The sequence below is a fragment of the Tachypleus tridentatus genome, chromosome 2, assembly GCF_004210375.1.
Source record: "Tachypleus tridentatus isolate NWPU-2018 chromosome 2, ASM421037v1, whole genome shotgun sequence".
NCBI classification, from domain to species: Eukaryota; Metazoa; Arthropoda; class Merostomata; order Xiphosura; family Limulidae; genus Tachypleus; species Tachypleus tridentatus.
Genome location: NC_134826.1, coordinates 93366431 through 93391088, shown reverse-complemented (window position 1 = coordinate 93391088; position 24658 = coordinate 93366431). Strand labels below are relative to the sequence as shown.

Here is a 24658-nt window from a genome sequence, read left to right as displayed (position 1 = left end):
AAGTTTTATGTTTATCATTTTGTTGCATAATATCATATGGTTCCTAGAAGATAACTGAAGTAAATGTCACTCACTAATGTATGCAGTAATTAAACAGTTTATTTTTATAAACATTAATAGAAAAGCCACATTACAGTTGTTGAGTTCTTAATACATGAAACACACACCATATATTGAACTTACTGAAACATTACTGTAACTTTGTTTTACTTTCTCTAACTCTTTAATGTTTTAATTTTGCATTATCTTCTTTAACTTTTCAATACATGTTATGCTCTTGCATTATCTTCAACTCTTCAGTATTTGTACTCATGAATTACTTGCTAGAACTAATACTTATAACATTCCATTACTGTTGTGAATATCCAATGGATATTGTAACCTTCTGCAGATAGTAGATTTTTATCTAATTCATTATAATAATTGTAATATTTTTCAGACATTGGACTGTTTTATTCCTTTTAGCAGGTGGTTGATTTCTTATAATCCACTTTTCTTTTTTACTTTTTACATATGTTTGTCTCTATTGATTTGTATTCTTCATATAACTTTCAACAAATAAAAAAGAAAATTTGCTGTTCTGAATGTTGTAATTTTACACAAAGGTAGATGTTTCTTGTTGGCATTGTCTTACATACATATTTTAACTTAGGAATAAATTTTCTTTCTTAGCACTTTATAATGAAAGTGTTGTTCAAATGTTAGTCCAAATATTTTTTATAATTAGATTTCCTACAAACTTTTTCATTGAAACAGAATTATTCCAAAGATGCTGTTAGGCATGTACAGAAGTACTTAATGAGAAATGAAGTACCAGTTAATTTGTTTCAGGTAGGTTTCAGTTTCATTTTCTACTACCTAGTTAACCCAACAGAAGCGCACAATATGTTTTATTTATACACTGTTCATGTTGCTATTTTTTAATTTTTGTCATATGATTAACAATTTTATTTTATTTTAGAAAATAACATGATATACCTTTAATATGGTTGGTAAAATACAACTCAAAACACCAGCCATGTAACTAACATCACACCACTAATACAAGAAGTCTGGTCTTATTCTTTCAATTTGTCTTTGTCAAACAATAGACTGCACTTCATATTTATTGTTAGTATTTTAAACAGTTTGTCTGCAGAATAATTCAGATTCATAAATTAGTAACATCAATACTGTATATTATTCATACAGTTAACAGTGGTAAGTAAAAGACAACTCAAAATACTATAAATATAATTAATATGCATGAGTTTTGTTAATTTATAGTCTGTAGGGGGATAAAATCAGTATTTTTACCTGTTTAAGTTTTTGGTTTTGATTATCTTCGATGTTGGGAGTTTTAGCTTTCCCTAACATGTTATTTTGAAATGAAATAAAGGTAACATTTAATTCTAAACTGTATCTAATTTATATATAACTGTGTGATACAACCTTTTATAGAGTTTGCTTTTTAAACCAAAATCCGTGAGACACTTAGCAAATTTAAGTGAAACTTTCAACTCCAATTATTCAGAAAATTGAAAATATCCAATATTGTAGATCATTTTAAGTAAAACAAACACTTTATTTGCTTGTAACATGCAAAGATTATGCATACTTGACTTTTTTTTTAATATTTCAGATCTTATTTTTTTCTCTGGATGTTTATTTTAATGTTGGTCATGAGTCCTAGATGTCAGTTTAGTTTTCTTTTTGTGTTTTATTATAACTAAAGATACACTACATGGCCAAAAGTATGTGGACACCCATTGCCAGGTGCATAAAATCAAGCATACAGCCATACAATCTCCATAGACAAACATTGGCAGTGGAGTGGACCATACTGAAGAGCTTGGTGACTTTCAGTGTGGCACTGTCATAGATGCCACCTTTCCAACAAGTCAGTTCATCAAATTTCTGCCCTACTAGAGCTGCCTCAGTCCACTGTAAGTGCTGTTATTGTGAAGTGGAAACGTTTAGGAGCAATAACAGCTAAGCTACAAAGCAGTAGGCAGAATTACAGAATGAGACTGCCGAGTGTGAAGTGTATAAAAATCATCTGTCTGTAGTTGCAACACTCACTACCGAGTTCTAAACTGCCTCTAGAAGCAATGTCAGCACAAGAACTGTTCATCGAGAGCTTCATGATATGGGTTTCCATGCCAAGCAGCCATACGCAAGCCTAAGATCACCATGTGCAATGCCAAGCATCAGCTGGAGTAGTGTAAAGCACACCATCAATGGACTCTGGAGCAGTGGAAATGTGTTCTCTGGAGTGATGAATCACGTTTCTCTATTTGGTAGTCTGACGAACGAATCTGAGTTTGGTGGATGCTAGGAGAACGCTACCCACCTAAATGTCAACTGTAAAGTTTTATGGAGGAGGAATAATGGTCTGGGGCTGTTTTTCATGGCTTGGACTAGGCTATATAGTTCCAGTGAAGGGAAATCTTAATGACATTGACATTCTAGAGAATTGTGTGCTTCCAACTTTCTTTGTGGCAACAGTTTGGGGAAAGCCCTTTTTTATTTCAGCATGACAGTGCCCCAGTGCACAAACTGAGGTCCATAAAGACATGGGTTACCAAGGTTGGTATGGAAGAACTTAACTGGCCTGCACAGAGCCCTGACCTCAACCCCATTTAACACCTTTGAGATGAAATGGAATGCCGACTTCGAGCCAGGCCTTCTTGCTTCACATCAGTGCCTGACCACACTAATGTTCTTGTGGCTGAATAGGAATGAAGTCCTGCAGCCATGTTCCAAAATTCCAAAATCTAGTAAAAGCTTTTCCAGAATAGTGGAATGGAGGCAACTCCATATTAATGCCAATAGTTTTGGAACGAAATGTTCAACAAGCACATAGGGGTGTCCACATACTCTTGGCCATGTAGTGTATATCACAATTCTAAGTGGTTGCAGCTGTAAGAGAGAAAATGAAGTTGTAGTTTTGGGATCTGTAGTGGACACTACTGTCTTATTTCTTCATGGGAACATCATTTTGGTGTCTTCATTGAGGCTTACTTCAACATGGAAGCTTAAAATCGTTGTACTTAATAAACAAGGCAGGATTAATACATTGCAATATCTGTGCTGATTGAAATGGAGTGAAATAAAATGAGGTCAGACTCTCAGCTCAACAATTATCATTAGTAAATTTTCTTTTGATAATGATGAGAAAGTATGGTCATTATTTAAAAACTACTTTCATCAATATTACTTCTGTTTCTCTCTTTCTCCTACAGAAATTTTACTGATTTTTTTCATGCTTTGAGATTAGAACCCATTGTTGCTACTACTCTTTGAAGCCTAGAGATTTAATGTTGCATAATACAGGAATAATGAGTTACAATTGTACTTGCAAGACAATCATGTTAATTTCGTCTAAAGTTTTATACATTATTTTAGATGTATGTAATTGGAACATAAAACCCAAGGGATAAGGGCATAAATTTGATTATCATCCTTTAAAACTTAATTTTCTATAAAACAACTAACTCCCTGACATTTTCTTAAATGGAATCTTTGATCTTGAAAGTGAAATTATTAACATTTTAATTATCTGTTAAAAAAAAAATTATCTACTGGAAATATTACTGAAGCATTTGCAGTAGTATTGACACACACCATCAAGTGGTGTCTTTACAAGCATTTGGTCAGTTAAATTGAGAATTTGACATAATTAATGAAAACTTATTACCATGCTTTAAAATTTTGGTGTTTAAATTGATGAAACTGTTTGTTAAAAGCATCTTAATTTTTTGACATATTTTTCCATTGTTTATTTATTTTCTCATTTCCCTACACATTTTTAGTGCAACATGCCTTTCTGTTAATTTTAGCCATATATAGAAGAAGTTTTTAGGCATTTGAGAGGAGACCTGTTTAGAATGTTCATTGAAAGGTAAGAACATTTATCATATGATTTTCTTTGTTGTTATTGAGCTATAAGGTATGCTTTAACAGCAGATCATTGTTACAAATTTAATAAGAATTACTGTTTCATAACACTATGTAACATAGATTTTGTTCCTGGGTATTAGATGTTATTTCGTAATTACTTATACTGTGAAAGTACAGAATATGGCCATTATTCCCTTCAAACTTTGTTTTTCTGATCTGTAATTAATTACTTTCACTGTGAACAGGTCAACAATTATTCTTAATTCGGAATAATTAGTCACATAAAAAGAAAGTAATATTTAAATTACACTATGTAACACAAAGTTTGTTCTTGGAGAGTATGTGCTGTTTCTTAATTGCTTATGTTGTAAAAGTACAGAAAATGGCCATTATTCCCTTCAAACTTTGCTTTTGTGACCTGGATAAAGAAATTTATAATTTAACCTATTTTCTATGTAAAAACGGACAAATTTGCACATTTTCATTCACATAAGGTCTGAATAAAACAACATATGAATCAAGATTTACATGTATTTATGCTAAAGTTATGCAAAAATGAACAAAAATGTTTAGAAGCGAGTGGTTTTTTGAGATTTGCGACCGTAATGTAAATCACTCACGAATCAGCACCCAAATATAGTAGCGGCGTTCAAATTCCAGTATATCTTTGTGGAAGTGCTCGCCTTGCTCCTCTGAGTATGCTCCCATGTTCTCTTTGAATTTATCAAGATGAGCATCAAGGATATGGACTTTCAGGGACGTTTTTCAGCCTATTTTGCCGTAGTTCTTCACCAGAGCTCCAACGAGTTCCACATATTCTTTGATAGATTATTTAGGCATAGTATTCATGATGAAACTTTGTAGGATGGACGGCAACTATCTGTTGTGGAAACACAAGTGTAAAGGACTTGAAGATGAAAGACAGAAGACTTTTGAAACGTCATCCTCTACACTTGTGTCTCCACAACAGGCAGTTGCTTTCCATTCTACAAAGTTTCATGAGTTCCACATAATTTTCGGCCTTGTGATTGTCCAAGAAGCACTGAATCACTGTGACAAAACTACCCCAAGCTTTTTTCTTCCTTCCTACTGAGCATCTTGGGGAATTCTGTGCACTCCAGGATCTTCTTTATTTGTGGTCCAACAAAGACCCCTGCTTTGACCTTTGCCTCAGACAGCTTAGGGAAGAAGTCTCGAAGGTACTTGAAGGCTGCAGACTCCTTATCGAGAGCTGTGACAAGTTGTTTAATAAGACCCAAATTTATGTTCAATGGTGGATACAACATCTTCTGGAGGTCTACTAGTGGCTCACACTTAACATTGTGCCTCCCCACAGAGGTCTCAGTCCGTTGTGGCCAGTGCTTCCTGTTGTAGTGCTCTCTTTTCCCCTCTGTACCATCCTGCAAAAGAACAAAATAAAATTATTATTGTGAAGAATAAATTTATTTCATCCACAACAAATTTGGAAGAGGTTCATGCAAAATAAATTGTGATATTTTTCCTATGCTATTGAAAATTAAAAAAAAGAAAGTAAAAGATATTTAAAGTTTAAAAGGTCTTAAATTTGTATAATATAAAATTTTACTAATCAAGCAAGCAAAAATTATCCGTCTTACCTTCTAGAGTTTTTTTGCAGTGCTTGCAGGTAAAATGAGCTGCCCAGGATTTGCCTTGATCCCCAACAGGCATGCTGAAGTATGCCTTGTAGGCTTCACATATTTTAGCAGATGCTGTCAGAGTACTTTTTCACTCTTGTCTTGATAAATTAGCCACATACATAGCAGAATGCATCTGGAGAATGCTTGCAACTTCTTGATGCCATATCTGATAAAATCAGATAGGTCTATGTGTTCACTTAGGCAGCTAGGACTAAACTGAAGTTGTGAGTGGTGAACCCATGTATATATATATATATATATTATTATTATTATTATGAAAAATTCTGAAAGGTTCTTAAAAATTGTTGTAAGTTTGAGAAAATTCTTTATCAGCTTCTCATCACTGAATCTACCAGGAATGTTCTGGAAAGTGGGTAAATTTGAAAATTTCATTACCCAGGTCATAAAAGCAAAGTTTGTAGAGAAAAATAGGTCTTTTTCATTTACTTTAGGTATAAGTAATTGAGAAACAACACTTTCTGCCCAGGAATAAGAAAAAGTAAATATTTTGTTACATAGTGTAACTTATTGCTGTTATTCAGCATTATATAAACTCTTGTTTTATATTTTATTACTTTATATTAACAAATAAGATATTTTCAGTTTTATTATTCAGCATATGTAAAATATTGTGTCAGATTCCATTGCTGTTACTAAGCAAATGAAATAGTTTTATTTTATTACTTAACATATACAAGTTGTTTTGTTGCTGTTGTATAGGTATAAGAGAATAACTTTCATATTTTTTCATTATTACTCAATATATAGAACCTTGTTTTATGTCATGTTACTTTTATTTCAACTTGTAATTTGAAATGGTAGTGAAACTATAACATGAACTGCTAAATTGGGGGTCCATTCAAGAAATACTGTACATATTCTAGACTTTATACAAAAACTACATCAAATATTTTCCAATAATATAAGTGATATATCAATTAGTAACTAGTTGTTTTTTTTTCATATCTATGTCATAGTTCTTTTGATTTTGTTTTGATTTAATGAAATATTTGATATTATATTTGTAGTAATTATAATCCCTTAATGATACAAAATAAACACACAATTTTTAAACTGTCAAAATGGAGGAAGTTTATTAATTTGATAAAGAAGCTCTTTGAAAGTTTGAGTCTTGTGCAACATTTTATTTAGAATGTGTACTGAAGTTATTCTAAACCATGATGAGAATCTACTTATTTATTTATTGGATAATTCTTTGGTTTTCAGTGAGAAGTACACACGGTTTTGTCAGTGGAAGAATTTAGAGTTGAATATTCAGGTGAGATGAAATTTTCACAAGTTCAGAAACATTATTGAGGATTTAATTTGGGAAATTAATTTCAAATAAAGGTTAAGTGCCTCAAATGCAGTGGTTTGCAACTTTGATCTTAGGCTGAGAACAAATACTTGAAAATGTTGCATAACCACAAGATAAATAAAAAGGTGTACTTCAAAAGGGAACAACTGCCACCATATATAATAAAGAATCTGTTTGATTCTGTAAAGTATAGAACTGTTTCAAATAATAGGGTTGCAACCCTGAAGCTAATGTTGGTTACTGATTACATGTCATTTTCTTACCTGCTTTGGTTTGTTAGTGTGAATTGACATGATATCTTACCAAAAAGATCTCAGGTATTAAAAAAAGGTGCAACCAAAAAATAATTGATTGTGCAACTTAACTCGCCTGCATATTTTGTTTTACCTATCATCATGCCACAAATTGAACAAAAACGTGGTCAAGCTCAGTAAAGAATGAATAGTTACTGTAAAGTTTGGCTTCAGTTTTGATTTCATCACTTTTAAGTTACATGCCCAATCCATTTTTGGTGTGTTTTATTAGATAATTCATTAAGAGGTTGTTATGAATAGTGGGGTCTTTATATTGTAGTTCTGTATCAAGAGATTCTTGTGAATAATGGTGTCTTTTTTATTATAGTGATTTATTATGAGAGACAGGTGAACAGTGCTTGTTGTGCTTTATCAGTATATTCCATTAACAGTGAGGCATTTTTATTATAGTTCTTTATCAAGATATTTTAATAAACATATGTGTCTTTCTGATGGTCGTTTTTTACTAAACAATTTGTGTGAACAGTGTAGTTCTTTATCAAAAGATTTAGATGGAGAGTGGAGTATTTCTGATAGTATCTCTTTCTGAAAAGATCAGATGGATCTTTCTAATTATAACACTTTATCATGAGATTGTAGTGAACAGTGGAGTCTTTCTGAGTAGAACATCTATGTAAAATAGAAATATTTCAAAAACCTTTGTATTGAAGGCCTTAGTTTATACTTTATTCAATAAACTTTACTTGGAATTTTGGTAAGTTTTATATAGTTAAAGTTTTAAATAAGTGAGACAGTTCCCTTTTGAAAATTACTGTGAAGTAGCTATAGTAGTAGTATTAACATATACCACAAATGGTGCTTTTATAACATGGTATATTTTGAACTGAAGACTTACTGTCACAGAAGTAATAAAATGTTTCTATTAAAGTTTTATTGCATTGGAGGTGAGCTTGTTTGTTAACTTAATCATGTAAAGTTGTACTTCAGTGGCAGTAAAATAACATGAATAGAGAGTGATACTTTAACAGCAGAAAAATATAATTATAAGCAGTTTTTATCACAATTCACATACCTACTTAAAGTTTGTTACTGTTGATCTAGATTTAGGTTTAGGATAAAAATATTAAATTTTAGATATGATAAAGAAATTATTAATGACTTCTCCTCTATTGAGCTTAGGGTGTTATAAGTTTTTGATACAATCAGATGGTTTTATTTACTGTGAGTGCCATTGCTGGTGAGTAAGAGTATCAACTAAAATATGTTTAACACTTTTAATTAAAGGCAAACAAATAAGAGTACAAATAAACACCTTATAAAGTTGGGTTGTTGTAACACTGAAAGATTTAGATTAAGATTTGAGAATAAAAATCTGAATATATTATCATGAAAGCTTGCTGAGATAACTTTATTTCTTTCGAGTTTAGAATCTTTTACAGAAACTATGTCATGAGACTATAAACATGTGCTGAATTTAAATTAATGTTGTTTTTTTCCAGCTGACAATGAATGACTTCAGTGTTCATAGGATCATTGGCAGGGGAGGGTTTGGTGAAGTGTATGGATGTCGAAAAGCTGATACTGGAAAAATGTGAGTTTAATGGAACAAAACTGCCTGAACATCAACAGTTTGAAAAGAATAAAAACACTTGGAAAAGTTTCTTGGCAAAGTCATTAGAAATAGTTATCAGAGGGCTCTGTCTGTTTGATGTTTTTACTATTCGTGTCAGTGATGTCCCATATCTTTGAGATGACATGACAGAGAGCTGAACATGGCTACTCTTCCAGATTACCCAATTGAATTTTTGGTTATGGTGATACCTCAAGCAAGTTGTTCATTTTGAAGTATCTGCTACATTGGTAGACTTTACTGGTATTAAACAGGTAGAATTTAGCCATGTTTAATGACCAACAGTTTTTTTTTGTTTTTTTCCAGTTCTCTTTCATGTCCTTCTAAGGATACCATCCATTGTTGACAGGAATGGTGGCCACATCAAGCCAGTAACTCCCTCATGACCATATCCATTGAACATGTTTGTGTTTTTTTGAACTGTTATTATATCTATCAAGAACTATTACTCTAAGGAGAATATAAATTTTATGGAAGTTCAAACCTGCCAAGAAAGTTTAAAATAATCTTCCATTGTTATATGACTTGGTAAAAAGATGAAGCAAACTGTATCTTTTAGGTATGCAATGAAATGCTTAGACAAAAAGAGGATAAAGATGAAGCAAGGAGAGACATTAGCTTTGAATGAAAGAATCATGTTGAGTCTAGTCAGTACAGGGGTAAGTATTAAGTTGCTTTATTACTTGAGTAAATGATAAGTTTTACATATACGTGAATTTATTACTGGAATGAGTGTTAAGTTACAGACTGAATAAATTTCACAAATTTATTAACAGTTGTTTTTAGTGAAAGAGATGATTATAATATTTTCACATAAACTTTGTCTGTTTACAGGCTGCCTGCCCTTTCATTGTTTGTATGACATATGCTTTTCAAACTCCTGATAAACTTTGCTTTATTCTAGACCTTATGAATGGTAAGTGTATCTGAAATTTATTGTTGTTTTACGTAATTCTTTGTTTGCAATGTTATAATGAGAGAAATGCCTTTCATAAAGGGGCAGGTGAAAATGATCACCTTACATTAAAATTTAGGAGATGATCAATGTAAATGGAAATATTTTGGTCATTTTCATGAGTAGATAAAAATGAAAGAACAAGCAACTAATCTTGGCACTTTAACAAAAGATACAACTACCAACCAAAGAAAGGGTCTGGCATGGCCAGGTAGTTAAGGCATTCAACTCTTAAGCTGAGGGTCGTGGGTTTGAATCTCCATCACACCACACATGCTCGCCCTTTCAGCTGTGGGGGCATTATAATGTGAGGGTTAATCCCACTATTCATTGGTAAAAGAGTAGCCCAAGAGTTGGCTTATGCTGCTAAATTAAGGATGACTAGTGCAGATAGCCTTCGAGTAGCTTTGTGCAAAATTTAAAAACAAGCCAATTAAAGAAACCTGAACAAGCCATTTGTGTTAGTAACAAAAAAAAAGTAAACATAAGCCAGTAAACCAATGGGAAACCAGTTCTTAGAAGCAATAAAAATTACTTCCATAATACAACTATCAATAATAAATGCATCATGGTAATTTTACTACAAAATACATATCATTATTTTATCTTTTACCAAATAGACTCTATATTGGAAATATCTTGAGAGAGAAAAATAATAATAATGATTTTGGTGTTGTCAAGTCATGGTTCCCATATCAATTGGCAGTTTAAGAGTCAATAAAGTGAGAATCCATAGGACATCTCATAATAAAGTAATGTTCAGGGACAGTAACAACATCTAATGCTGTCCCATCCACTAAACTTATCAATTCATATATTTATTAAGTTTTCTACAAAGTCACTTAAATTTACTCTTTCCACCACATACGAAGACAATCTTTTCCAAGAACCAACAACCCTCAAGGAAAAATAAAACTATCTTAGTTGAAGGTGACTCCTACCATACCAAAATTTATATTTGTGCCACTTAGTCCTTCCATTCTCATCACTAATTACCCCTATGAACACAACCTACTAGTTTTGTAATGCAACTGTCATGATAGTTTTTTACATAAGTGAAACTAGTGGATGAAATTGTTTGAAATTTGACATAAGTGTTGCTAAAGGTATTTAGTTTTAGAAAAATACAATATTTAATTTTAATTTTTTCTATTTTATTTAAAAATTCTTTATTTAAGGTAGTTATTTTCACTCTGACTGTGAATAGTTAACATGCAAGGTGATTTTTATTTTGAGTATAGAAATATTTTTATCTTGCAGATTTTACATTTCATTTGCATAATCTCTATAATCTCATAAATAAAAATAAAAAAATTTTTTAAGGTAAGTATTTATATTTTATTTTCCATTTCCTCTACCATAACACTAACTCCAGCTATTATCATCAAAATACAGTACATTCAAATGTTTAAAATTAAAAAATGTAAATGTAGATACTTGTCATTGAATCATCTTGGATATATATATTTTTTTTCTATTTACACTATTTTACATTTTTCTTTTCACTTGCAGTTTATTTCCAAGGTAAGGAAACAATGACTGAACACAATATTCCAAATGTGGCCTACATAGTGACCTTACGATGGAATTATAATTTATTTGGACTGGTATTAATTATTTCTGTAAACAGAACTTAAAATCTTACTTGCCCTAACCACTAGCAGTAGCACACTATTTGGATGGCTTCAAAGACTTATCAACCATTACACCAAGATCCTTTACTTCTATAACACTGTTAATGTTATTCCAATCCAATTTATACTATAACTCAAATTTTGATAAACCATATGCATTATCATTTATTTATTATAAAGAAAGACTATCCATCAGTTATTCATCAAACTCCCTAAATGACCTAAATCCTTTTGTAAAGTAACAAAATCTTCCTCATAACTAACAACATCCAAGACTTTAATATCATCATCAGATTTAAGTAATTTATTGACAATTTCTTTATATGTGTTATTGATGTAAATCCAAAAAAAAGTAGTCTTAATACTGAGTCTAGAAGTATCATATTTTTGACATTATTTATAACAACTCCCTACTTTTTTCATCTGTCTGACTATCCAATTAACCAACTTATCCCCCACACCTAGAGAAAATATTTTTACAAGCCTTTCATGTGGCACTTTGTCAAATGCTTTCTGTAAATCCAGATACACCAAATCTACATCTTTACCCTCTTCTACATAAATAGTAACCTTTAAAAATAAGGTCAAAAGGTTTGTAAGGCAAGATTTTCTCTTAGTGAAACTATGTTGACTATCCAATAACATTCTAACATGTGTTAAATTACTTTGCAAAACATTTTTTATCAGACTTTTAAAAATCATTTTCCAACAACTGATGTAAGAGTAATAAGTTAATAATTACTGGAACAAATTTTATCACCTTCCTTGAAAAAAGGGGTAACATTAGCTAACTGTCAGTACTCTGACATCTGCTTACTCTTCAAGGATTCACAAAAAAATAGTAGCAAGTTGCTCACATATTCAATCCTTAACCCCTGTGAAAACCCTTGGAAATATTATCAGGCCCAGGTGTCTTATCATTCTTTAAATTTTCCAGTTTTTTTTTAATGAGCTCTGAAGTAATATGATCATCTTGTTTAGTCCTATTTCCGTCTATCAACTGTTCAGGATGAGAAACGTTGCTTAAATTTTTATTACTAAAGTCAAAAGAAAAAGCATAATTTAATAACCCAGCCATCTGAAATTAGCAGTTATGAGTCCTTATGTGTAATCCTTCAAAGACCCTATTCCCATATTAATATTTTGTTTACTCTTAATATATTTAAATAAATCCTGTTAGTTTTTACCTTTTCAACCAACTATTTCCTACATTCTTTTTGATGTCTAAATAATCTTGTTCAACAAAATCTCTCAGTATTGTATAATCTTCTAAATCTGTCATACCACTCAATTGTTTTTAAATTTTTTATGCTTTTCTTTAATTTTATCCCTTACGTCCTCTGTGAGCCAACCTGTTTTTTTTACTTACAGCTACACTTTTTTTTTATAGAGAACGTTTATCTTGAATATTTAAAAATTACTTTTTAAAATTTTCCATATTTGATCATTCAGATGACCATTTCACAAAATATATTTTGTATTTATTTTATTGTGGACCTGCTCACTGTCTTAGTTCTAGTTTAAAACTTCTCTTACAACTGAGTTCATAGCTCTTGCTATCAAGTCTGCTCCTACACTATTTAAATGTAAATCATTCTTTCCAAAATGTTTCTTCTTCCACTGATTTGATGCCCAAGCCCAACCAGCTGATCTGCTCATCCTTACATATTAAACTGAGTCTAGCATTCAGCTCTAATGACCCACTTATAATTTCAACCCCATGATTAATTCTCATATGCATTCCTGCCTTAGTTAAATTATTGCCCTTTTCTTTTCATAACCTTGTCTGTACTTATCATTTAGCTACTCTGATCTACCCTTTCCAACCTCATTAACCCCTATGTGAACAACAAAGATTGCATCATTGCTAGCCCCTTTTATTATATCTTGTACTCTGTCGGTTATATCCACGTGTGCCCTGAATAGCATAATATAATTCTTTTTTTCCTATTTACCCCACAGACTATCCTATCTACATGCTTTTTCAAGGAATCATGTATAGCTGTAATCTTGAGTTTTTCATTCACATCCTTTCCTGTCCCTTTTGTTTTCCTTTCCTCCAATAGTCTCTCAGCTGTGCAAGCTGAAGGCTAAAATTTGTTGCTCAGTAGAACATGCTCATTACATTTCTAACTTCCTGAAAGCCACTATTAGCTAGTGTATCCCCTGCATGTCAAAGTTTACATTCCTCTTGGAATCATGATGCCCACTTGTTTACACATACCCAACTCTTTTTTTTACTCTAATTAGGATAGTCTCCAGTTTCTCTTCCAACCTGCAAATTATACAAACAAATTACATATTTTCACTACTAGCTTCCTTAAATGTACATATCAGTCCTAAGTTCCCAAATGAGACCTATTCATTACACCCATCACACCTTACAAACTGTAAGTGCTTAACTGCTACACTAGTCTCGACTATTGTATTTCTGGCCTGGAAATAAATACTATGTACTTATATTTAGTACCTATTGACAACACTGTTAAGCCTACCATTTGAGAATCAAATATGATAGTATTTTATCACTACTTTATCCTTCATGCTAAAATATGTAAGTTTATCTTTAAAATATAGAAGTGACAGTAAACTAGTCTTTACTTCAATTTACATTTATTTAATAATAATGTATATTTAGCCTGATTTAAAACCTACTTATAAGTTTAATTTAAACTAATAAAAGTAAAATCAAGTAACCAAGTCCATTCTTAAAGTATGAAGAAATGGTCAACTAATCTTCAAATTGTATTTGCTTAAAATAACAATGTGTATTATGATTTACCAAATCAGTTGAATTATATCTAAGTCTAAAGTAGTGTTATATGTCATAACCCTCTTCTAACATAACAGTATAGGCTACTTCATTAAGATCCAATTTAAAACTTTAAACCTACTATTTTTTTATTTACCAATCTTTTTTAATTTAGTTATTCTTTTGTCAGTTAACTCAAATTACTACAAATAAGGTTATTGATATTAAGTGATATTCAAAAATATTCAAGAGCTTAGCTTTCTAATATCTTCTCTCTTCCATATCACCCTGTGCTCTCTATTTTCCTAGCTTTTTTGGAATTAGGTTTTTAATTAGAGAATTTACCAGCTGTTGAGCCTAGCATAACCTGGTAGTTAAGGTGATTGACTCCCTATCTATGAAATGCAAGATCAAAGCCCTTTCAGCCATGTGGGTATTACAATGTGAAGGTAAATCCTACTTTTCATTGGGCAAGTGTACCCCAAAAGTTGATGGTGAATAGTTTTGACTAGGTGCCCTCCCCACTCTATCACTTCAAAGTTAGGAAAAACTAGCACGGATAGCTCTTGAATAGCTTTATACAAATGCAAATATCACAAGTCTTTCAGTTGGCAATATGACTTAATTACTAATGTTCTTGAGAGTTTTGTTTTAATTTGATGAAAGAAATGAAGGATAATCAATGGCATATCACAGTACAGTTGGTATGACAAGATATGTGTTTTTGTTTGTTCAACATGAGTTATGGTCAATAGTAGTTCAGTACTTGTATATTTGTATATTGTAACTTACATTCTCAATAGTTACAGCAGTGTTGTTTACAGAATAAAAAGTATTGTTCAGTATTGCTTTTCATTCTTGTTTATTATTATGTAGGAGGTGACTTACACTACCATCTGTCCCAGCATGGTGTTTTCAGGGAACAAGAAATGAGGTTCTATGCATCTGAAGTCATATTAGGCCTTGAGCATATGCACAGAAGATATGTGGTATACAGGGACCTGAAGGTTGGATGAAGAGCCAAGAATTTTCTTGAAATGTTTCTGTTTTATTTCTTATTTTGATTTTGTCAGTTCACACATTAATCCTTATCCACCTGGGTATTTTTTACTTTATGTAACACAAAGCTTCAGTGTCTTATACTCAACATTTTATTAAACTACTTTTTGTTGATGTTATACCAATTAGAATAGTATGAAATCTTAGCTAATAATTTATATGTTAATAGCACATAAGTTTTAAGTTCTTAATTCTACAAGGCAACATTTTAAAAAATCCTGAATTTTCCCTGTTGTGACACTTTTTTCTCAGCATGTCATCATTCCTATTTTATCAAACATCCCTTAAAAATATGTATTTAGATGTAAATCACTCTATAAAATCGTCATACCTCAGGTAAACCACATTTATTATAGTCTTCAACTTTGTTTGGTTACAGAGCTATCAAATAAACAATCAGACCCGTCCTGCCACTCTCACGTGTCATATCCTTTCTTTCATAATTCGTTATTAGCTCACTTTTATGTTTAATTATATATTATCTATAATGAATATAAACTCAAGGTTTTCATCTATGAAATGACATGTTATGTAATATTATGTTCTAAATGGTTAAGTGTCAGTTTCACTCAGAGTACAAACAGCTTTCCCATAGGAAAGTTAAAGGCTAGTTTGGATGAATTTGTAAAGATTCTTGTTGCAGAGCTAGAAAATTAGAAAAAGTTTGATAGGTATGAGAATTTGTCTACTTTTTGCATGTTATTAGTTTATATTGTTATTTAATTATTTAATTATTATTTAATTAAATAAAAATTATTAGTTGCAATATTATGAGTAGTATCAAAAAATTAGGGTAAATTCTCTCTGACAACTGAAAGCAAGAAAAAAAGATTCAATAAGCATTTCATTTTTTGTTTATTCTTTATGATTATAAATGCAAAGAAACTGTAAATATAAGGATGTTTTTAGGTTAGTTAAGATTAGATAAGTAAAATAAATAATAACAAAGTAAAAATATTTTGCGATGCTAACATACTGTGAGCTGCACCTTGTCTGAGTGATTTACAACTTATAAGTATGTAGATGGTAGTTAGTCACAGTTCAAAGGGTAGTAAAAACAATAACATTTAATTATAAATAAATGTATACTGTTATGAACTTAGAGGTAATTAGGATAAATGAATGTGGTTTTATATTACAGTATGAAGTTAATATAAAAAGGATAATTTAGATTTATTTTGTGTTTTTTGGTGGTTACAAGGTCACTCAGATTTATCATTCTCATTTTGAGTTAGGTTAGAGAAAATAACATGCATAGTATCAAGTTTTACTTTAAAAAAAACATTTGAAATCTATTTAGGAGGCCTTAGAGGTTACATAAAATAAGTTTGAGAGTTTTGAGATAAGGAAAAGTATTTTTACTTTCATCATGAAAATTACTTTGAACATGGACTACTTAAAACAAATACTTAATACTATTTATGGATAAATCTTTATTTTATGAAGAATACTTCACTAAAAAATATTAGTTTTTGTTAGAGACGTATAATATTAAATGAAATAGTACCAAACTTTATGAAGGTATACACATTATATTGAAAATTATAAGTATTAAATATGCAAATACTTTAAATGGATACAAAGAGGTGACATGGTTGGTCGTATAGATTGACCTCGTGTTAAAAGAGTTAACACTCTATTCAATAACTGTTATAAGGTACAAGTTATTTGTTTTAAGAATTTGATTAATTATTTTGGTTTTAAAGTTTTTCCTCTGAAAAGTAAATTAAATAGTATTCACATAGTAAGCATATATCAAAATACAAATTAGCTTTTAATTTTTACAATATTTATGCAAAAACTCCTTATTTAGCATAATACATTAATGCAAAACATTTTTACTCCTCATAACAGCATATTTTGTTTCTAAATTTAATATTTAGTTCCTTATAATTAACTATTTCTATTGACTTAATAACAGCCAGCAAACATTCTTCTCGATGAGCATGGACACTGCCGAATATCAGATCTTGGATTGGCATGTGATTTTTCCAAGAAAAAACCACATGCAAGTGTGTAAGTGAAATTTTCTTTAAAATTGTGAAGTATACTGTATAAATGTATTTTACTGCTGTTGCATATTTTCAAAATTCTTTTGCTGTTTCTGTATTTTTCCAGAGGCACACATGGGTATATGGCCCCTGAAGTTTTATCAAAAGGCACAGCATATGATTCCAGTGCAGATTGGTTTTCTCTTGGTTGTATGCTCTACAAGTTACTCAAAGGGTAGGATTTTTTTTCTGCTATATCAAGTTCAGAGTGAGATTTGATACATATTTTTTTTAGTAGGTTAAAAGACTGTAGATATAAAACTGTACAGTTTCACGTATTACTTCTGAGCTGTAGATGATTAAGCATTTAGTAATATTAAGTAGAAAAACAGTACTGTTAAAACTGTATAGCTCTAGGATTCATTTGTCAGCTCTTAATGATTGGGACTTAAGTTATACTAAGAAATAAACAGAAATGTTAAAACTGTACAGCTCCAAGTTTTATTTCTCAGTTGCGAGTGATCAAGAGTTTGGTAATAGTAAGGAGAGAAACAGAAATGTTAAAATTGTACAGCTCCAGGTCTCACTTCTAAACTGCTAGTGATTAAGACTTTAGTATAAAGTATGAAACCCAAGTCTACCTGATGCTGAGGAACAACACACCTGAGTAAAAATTTTGGTTTTGTTTGTCTGTAACAAGAAAACAAATGTGATGTGTAAAATGTAAAGATTTTAAGAAACTGTAAGTTGAGAAAATGTTTGCTTTATTATTAGCTAATTATTCAGGGTTACAGTTTGCGTAAATATTCAATAACAAATGACCAGCATAAAAAAAGAGCTCTTATTCTTGGTTGTAAGTAGTAGTTGAACTTGTATACAGTCTATATCTGTACAAAGAAGTGTAGTTCATTTATCTTTCTTGAATTGTGCATGCTTTTTTAATATTAAAGTGATTTTAATAGCCTTGTGGTTAAAAACATTTTTTGACTAGCTATCATGAACCATGTAATAGAACACTTAAGCAAAAACCACCTTCAAAAGTAGAGTTATTCTTGAAACAACACTTAAAATCTTTCTATTCAATAGTTAAGATTAACTAAACATTGATAATAAGCAAGTGATTTCATGATTGTCAGACAAAATCAGAATGTGCCCATTTGCTCTTATTCATATTATTGTTTCACGAGCCTACAGCAAAATAGGCTGGGTATTTTGCACCAAAACCTAGATAGATATACCATATAAATTTTTTGGAAGATATTTTTATAGCTTTTCAAAACTGGCAACAGACATTGTAAAGGAAAAACCTTTTCTTTATAACGAATGTAAAACGATATCACATTATATAAATATTTTTTATCCCTTTAGACACAACCCATTTTGTCATGTAAAGTTTTAATGTTGGTACTATTTTCTTTATGTTCAACCCATTTTGTCATATATTGCTGTTAGTATTAGTAATTTTTTCTTAAGCACAACCCACTTTTTTACATAAAGTTGCTAATATTACAGTAATTTTTCTTTAGACAACTACATATATTGTCATATGTAATTGTTAATGTGATACTAATTTTCTTTACATGTATCACATTTTGCCATATATAGTTGTTAATGTTACATAACTTTTCTTTTAGACACAGCCCATTTCGGCAACATAAAACAAAGGATAAGCATGAAATTGACAGGATGACACTCACAATGGTAGGACCACTTTTTTTTTTGCCCTTTCTTAACACTATCCATATGATCACTGATCAAAGGTCATCACATTCATTGACTTGCACTCAAAACTTTATTGAACTACTAGTTTATGAATTTATGTCATTAAGTTTGGTATCAGACTTCAGATTTTCATATTCATTATTTGACTTCTTAATTTAAAACTAAATATTAAAAAAGCAAAAAACCCTCAATTTTGGTTTGTTATCTGGCATGTTAACAAATTGCTACATTAGCAGTGGTTCAAATTAGATGGTTATGATAATCAAAATACAAAGTCAGTAGTTTTGTACAAATTAGGAACTTAAATTGCAGATATTGAAAAGCTAACATACAAAATAAGAGCATCCTGTCTTTTCTATTTGCTGAGATATTGCTAGTGTATTGAATTAAACAGTGACCCTGTTCACTTCCTTTCACTTTTGAAAAGGGTCATTTTTATACATTTACTTCTATATATGACCTGAATAACCAAAAGCTTAGAATGTCTAACAAGTGAATTTCTCAGGCATTTTCAAATACCTTGGCATCTTCTCTTTCTTTCAAGACAAATCTTCGTGCTGGTAAGTTGAGTTTTAGCCTGTTCAACTTTTCTTATTTTTTTAGACCAAAATGCAGCTTGGTCATTAAACTTGACAAATTATAATCGAATACAGTACTTTTATAATATTGTGATTATTCTAATGTGTGTATATATATAAAGTCATTTCACATCCTCCATGTGCAAAATTTCTTAAGGCTTAGCAACCTACAAAGAAATATTTAGTAATTATCTGGAGGTTATAAACATTTACACATGAAGTTTGAAGTTTTCTGATGCATAAAAGTATTTTTGATCTTAAAATAAAAACTATTATGTATGTTGGAGAATCAACATTCTGAAAGTAAATATGAGAAAATCTTAATGCTTAATTTGAAAATATGATATATGGCATACAGAGGCCTTGTAATTTTTACCAGTAACATGCAAAATTGTGTAAACATATGTGTAGATTATCAAAAATTGTAGTATTATTACTCTTGTGGATGCTTTTGTGGTTGTGAGCTGGGTGGATTTCACCCAACCCATAATGAAGAGCTTAATGTTAATGTATTTAAATTAATCATCCAGAGTTTTGCCTCTATTAAATACAATTAAATCTAAAATCTTATTCAAAATGAAGTAGAGAAGTAGATTTATTATAAACCAAAGACCTTCAGAGAATTGATTACATGGACAAAAAGATTTGCACAATAGTGACATTTATAAGGGCAGTTAATGTGTACAAAATGACAGGAACAACACATTAAATTTTAAAAAATCACTGAATGAATGTAAGCCATGAAATATTTTAACTTGCGAGACTCATGAACTAGTGGAAGGTTGTTGTTTTTAACTGTAACTTACTTACTTGAATTTGAGATCTTTCAATCAAAAAACTTTAAAAAATTGATCTTCGTTAGATTAAATCAGCAAATTGCCAGATTTTTACTGAAAACCTAGTAGAAATAATAAAATCATAAGGGCTTTATTCTAAACTGTATGTTTAAAAAATGCAATTTTCTGCTGTTTTCAACAACTATAAGAACAGTATTTTGTGTATATTAATTTTCTTGTGTGGAATAATTTCATACCCACAGACTGTAGATTAACAAGAATTATTTAACTGTATGTGTACAGTACTGTTCCAAGTTTGTTAGATTTTCTCAGAATAGCACATTTCAGTATAAGATGATTAATTCTAATTGAATCTGACAGCAAATTTAAATAAAAAAGCTGACAGTACTCCGTGTTAGCCTTTGCTTCATCAGATGCTGTATATATTTTATTTATTTTCTATTTTTAATTGCATAAATAATTTATTGTTTACATTTCACTCAGTGTATTAATTATGAGTTATTTTTATGTAGAATAACTATTATTTGATTTCAGTTAAATTGATATGAAAATTAATTAATTTTTAATAAGTTTTTGACCTAAACAATTGCTGGTTTTCTGATTTACTGATTTAAGAGAATATTGCTAAATATAGTTCTTCTCTTTAGAATGTAGAACTTCCAGATTCTTTTACTACTGAACTAAAGTCACTCTTGGAAAGTTTGTTACAAAGAGATGTTGACAGAAGGCTGGGCTGTGGAGGAAGGGGGTAGGTTTTTTTTATGTGCTCATTGATTGATTAAGAAAAAGAAAATAGCCAAGAGACTAATGCATTTTTCCATGTTTAAAAAAATTGTTGGCTAAGTTATTAATATTCTTGATGAATGATATTTAGCCAAAATACTTACTAGATTTTTTCCTGTAGTTTTTATTTTATAAAAATTACTTTGCAAGGTTTGCCTTCAGAAAATGTGATAGCCTTCAAGTAGTTTTGAGTAAACTTTAACAAACAATATCTAGAATAACTAATGGGTTTAAATAGACCCCATGGGTTGTTTTAAACTATTTATGCTACCACATTGCTTGGACATTGTTGCTTACAGGGTTCTAATAACTTTCTAGTCACGCGAAACAAAAACATCAACAATATTGCAACTAATCTCAAAATAACTACTGCTGGTTCTACTACATATTTTGCACAACAGTGGCTGATTTCATGTGGATTTTTTTTCTGTTTATTATGCTCAGTGTTATAAAAGCCAAAACATAAACTTGTTCAATAAGTAGATCTAGCTGGTGATGAGTAATGAATGTTAATCTGTCATAAATGAACAGAAAAATACCTGAAACTTCCCTTCACAAATAACATTTTAAACTCTAGATGAATATCACTAGTTAAGTGTTTTTTAAGGGATAAAGCTTTAGCAGTAACTGAAATGTTGGTTGATTGCTCACTAAGTTATTCTTTTGAAGCTTATAGTTGTATCTTGGAAATGACGTTTTAACATCAAGCTTAATCTTGTTTTTTTTAAATGTGTAATTTTTGGATGTAAAATTTGAATATTAATAAATGTGTAATATGTTTCATATTTTCTGATCTTAATATAGCATAATTTGAGGATCATGGGTTCAAATCCCAGTTGCACCAAACATGCTTGCCCTTTTGGCCATCAGGATGTTAAAATGTGATGGTCAATCTCACTATTCGTTAGTAAGAGTTGGCAATGGATGGTAATAACTAGCTGCCTTCTCTCCAGTCTTACACTGCTAAATTAGGGATGGCTAGCTCAGATAGCCCTTGTGTTGCTTTGTGCAAAATTCAAAAACAAACAAACAAACTTAATGTAGCACAGGTCTATCTTTTAGTTTCAAGGAATGATTCATATAGCTTCTAATGAATTTTGCAAAACTTTTAGATTTGCACATTTACTTTTATCTTTTGGCTAAGTAGATAAAGTACTATGCATGTGGTATTAATACCTCATTCCTATTTTTTATATGTGAAAATACTTCTTGGAATGGATAACAGGCATACCAACATCATCGTGATATACTTTATTTTGATAGCCTACATGGTTAAAGATGCATCACAAAATTTAAAGTGGTACAAGGTTCTGTGTAACTTTTGTAAAGTTCCTGAAACTTATTTTTCTTTAAAACTTTTACATTTATTACAAAGAATGTTTGTCATTTTACTTTCAAACTAATTATTTAAGTAATTCTCTGAGAAATAAGAAGTCGCTGCTTATCAACAAACTGTAGCTCTACTGTATGAAAAATTTCTTAAAGAAAAATTATTTTGAGAGCAATATATGTGATTACATTTCAGGTTATATTCTCTTTGTTCTTTTAGAGCAGATGAAGTGAAAGAACATCCATTCTTTCAAGGAGTCGACTGGCAATTAGTTTATCTTCAGAAATACCCCCCATCTCTCATACCCCCAAGGGGTGAAGTAAATGCTGCAGATGCTTTTGATATTGGTTCATTTGATGAAGAAGATACAAGAGGCATTAAAGTTGGTGTTTTACTTTTATCTGTTTTCTCCCACAATAACTATTAACATTTGGTTTTAAGTGACACAAATTTCTTTTTCACAGTCAAAATATGATCTTTAAAGACATAGAAGAATTGTTGGATATGCTTTCTGGTTTTATTTGTAAGAAAACCACAAGTTTATAAAAACAAAAACTATAAATATAGTCCTAAGTCTTATCCCATACCTGTCTGATCCCTGGTATTGGTCAAAATATCTTGTTAGCACTGGATGTGGCAGATAGTATGGCTGATATGATATTAAATATTCTTTCTTTTTACTTTTAATTTTTTAGAATTAAACTCCCATAATTTGAGATACTTTTTTGTTTTATATGTAAATCTTCCTTCAGTTGGAAGGCTGATAATTTTATAAGATATTTAAATCACGGAAGTTCTTTATGCACAAGTTAAACCTATTATTATGGACAGTTCAAAGTGTGCTTGTCATGATTTTTTTTACAAATGTACATTCAAAATTTAATTAACTCTTGCAGTGGGGTTGGTATAATATGCATGAGTTCCTATACAAATTTACATAGTATGTATATCTTCACAAAATTTGGTACACTTTGTATATATTATAAGTTTTTTTAAATAAAAAAAATCAGATTTTTTCCAATGAAATATTTTACTAAAGATTTGTTTGTAAAAATATCAAGACTGTTTGGTTACTAGTCCGAGTATTTACCTTGTAATCTCTTAAAATGTCCTAAATACATTTCAAACGTTTCTTTTATTTTTTATTTTCTGTACCCTACATGTGGTGTGTCAACTAACGAACCTTATAACCATAATAAAAAATTAGGAAATAATTTATAACATGAAAATACAAATGTTTAGTCCTAGTAGCTTAAGTTTCATAACACATATATATATATTTTTTTATTTTATTAGCCTTCTAGTCATGCCTGACTAACATTACATAACTTGCAATGAGGTGGTACATATGCACTCATGTTACCATATCCAGTAATATTAAACTGGCCCGGTCTTGGCTGTGGTTTAGTGAATTAGTATCTTGTATTATACAGTAACATATAAATTATTATACATTATATATGTATATAGATTATTACTGTTTAGAAATAACTTATGAAACTTATTCTTTTGATGCTACAAAACAATAAATAAATAAGTAAAGCAAACAGTTATCTCTTCTAGCTACAATCTTTGAACTGGGTTGCTAAGCCTTTTAAAGTTTTGCACATGGAGGATATCAAACAAATTTTTTTTAGGTTTTATATATGTACAGTTGAATAACCAAACAATCATAAATAACTATACTGATACCATATAACTCCACTATTATACACTGCTGGCCAAAATCTTAAGGCCAATGAACATAAAGAAAAAATATGCATTTTGCATTGTTAGATTGTCAAATAAGTGGTTGAGTCTAACAATGCAAACTGCATATTTTTTCTTTATGTTCATTGGCCATAAGATTTTGCCCAGCAGTGGGTAGAGCTTCAAAAAATGAAAAAAAGATAGGGAAAATGAAAATAAAAACCTTTTTTAGCATTTAATAGGGAAAATGTGAACACTATGAAATTAGCCTAAATACTAGCTGGTCAAAAATTTAAGACAATACCAAAAAAGTCCTAAACAGGGTAGGAAATGCCCAACAAGAGGTCTCAGTAGTGAGTTGCACAGCCGTCATTGCGAATAACTTCAGACATTCGCTTTGACATGATTGATATAAGCATTTGCAGAAGGCTGGCTGGAATGTTATTCCAGGTGGTGAAGATGGCTTCATGAAAATCATGCACTATTTGGAATTGATGTCCATTTCTATAGACTTCCCTTGCCATTCACCCCCAAACATTTTCAATGGGGTTCAGTTTAGGCGAACATGCTGGATGGTCCAAAAGAATCACGTTATTCACGATGAAAAAGTCCTTTGTCCTGCTGGC

General features: G+C 30.6%; 1 protein-coding gene across 3 annotated transcripts in view; it reads left to right on the top strand.

Moving 5' to 3' along the window:
* The window catches only part of LOC143244566 (G protein-coupled receptor kinase 1-like), a 138025-nt gene that overhangs the window by 101448 nt on the left and 11919 nt on the right, over window positions 1-24658 (top strand). For all 3 annotated transcript variants that reach the window (XM_076489493.1, XM_076489494.1, XM_076489495.1), the window contains 12 exons: window positions 757-831; window positions 3822-3883; window positions 6768-6819; window positions 8612-8703; window positions 9302-9401; window positions 9577-9658; window positions 14960-15090; window positions 17064-17158; window positions 17261-17368; window positions 18768-18834; window positions 20878-20978; window positions 22563-22725. In XM_076489493.1, coding sequence (XP_076345608.1) covers window positions 757-831; window positions 3822-3883; window positions 6768-6819; window positions 8612-8703; window positions 9302-9401; window positions 9577-9658; window positions 14960-15090; window positions 17064-17158; window positions 17261-17368; window positions 18768-18834; window positions 20878-20978; window positions 22563-22725 — 1128 coding nt within the window. The remainder of the gene's footprint in view (window positions 1-756; window positions 832-3821; window positions 3884-6767; window positions 6820-8611; window positions 8704-9301; window positions 9402-9576; window positions 9659-14959; window positions 15091-17063; window positions 17159-17260; window positions 17369-18767; window positions 18835-20877; window positions 20979-22562; window positions 22726-24658) is intronic.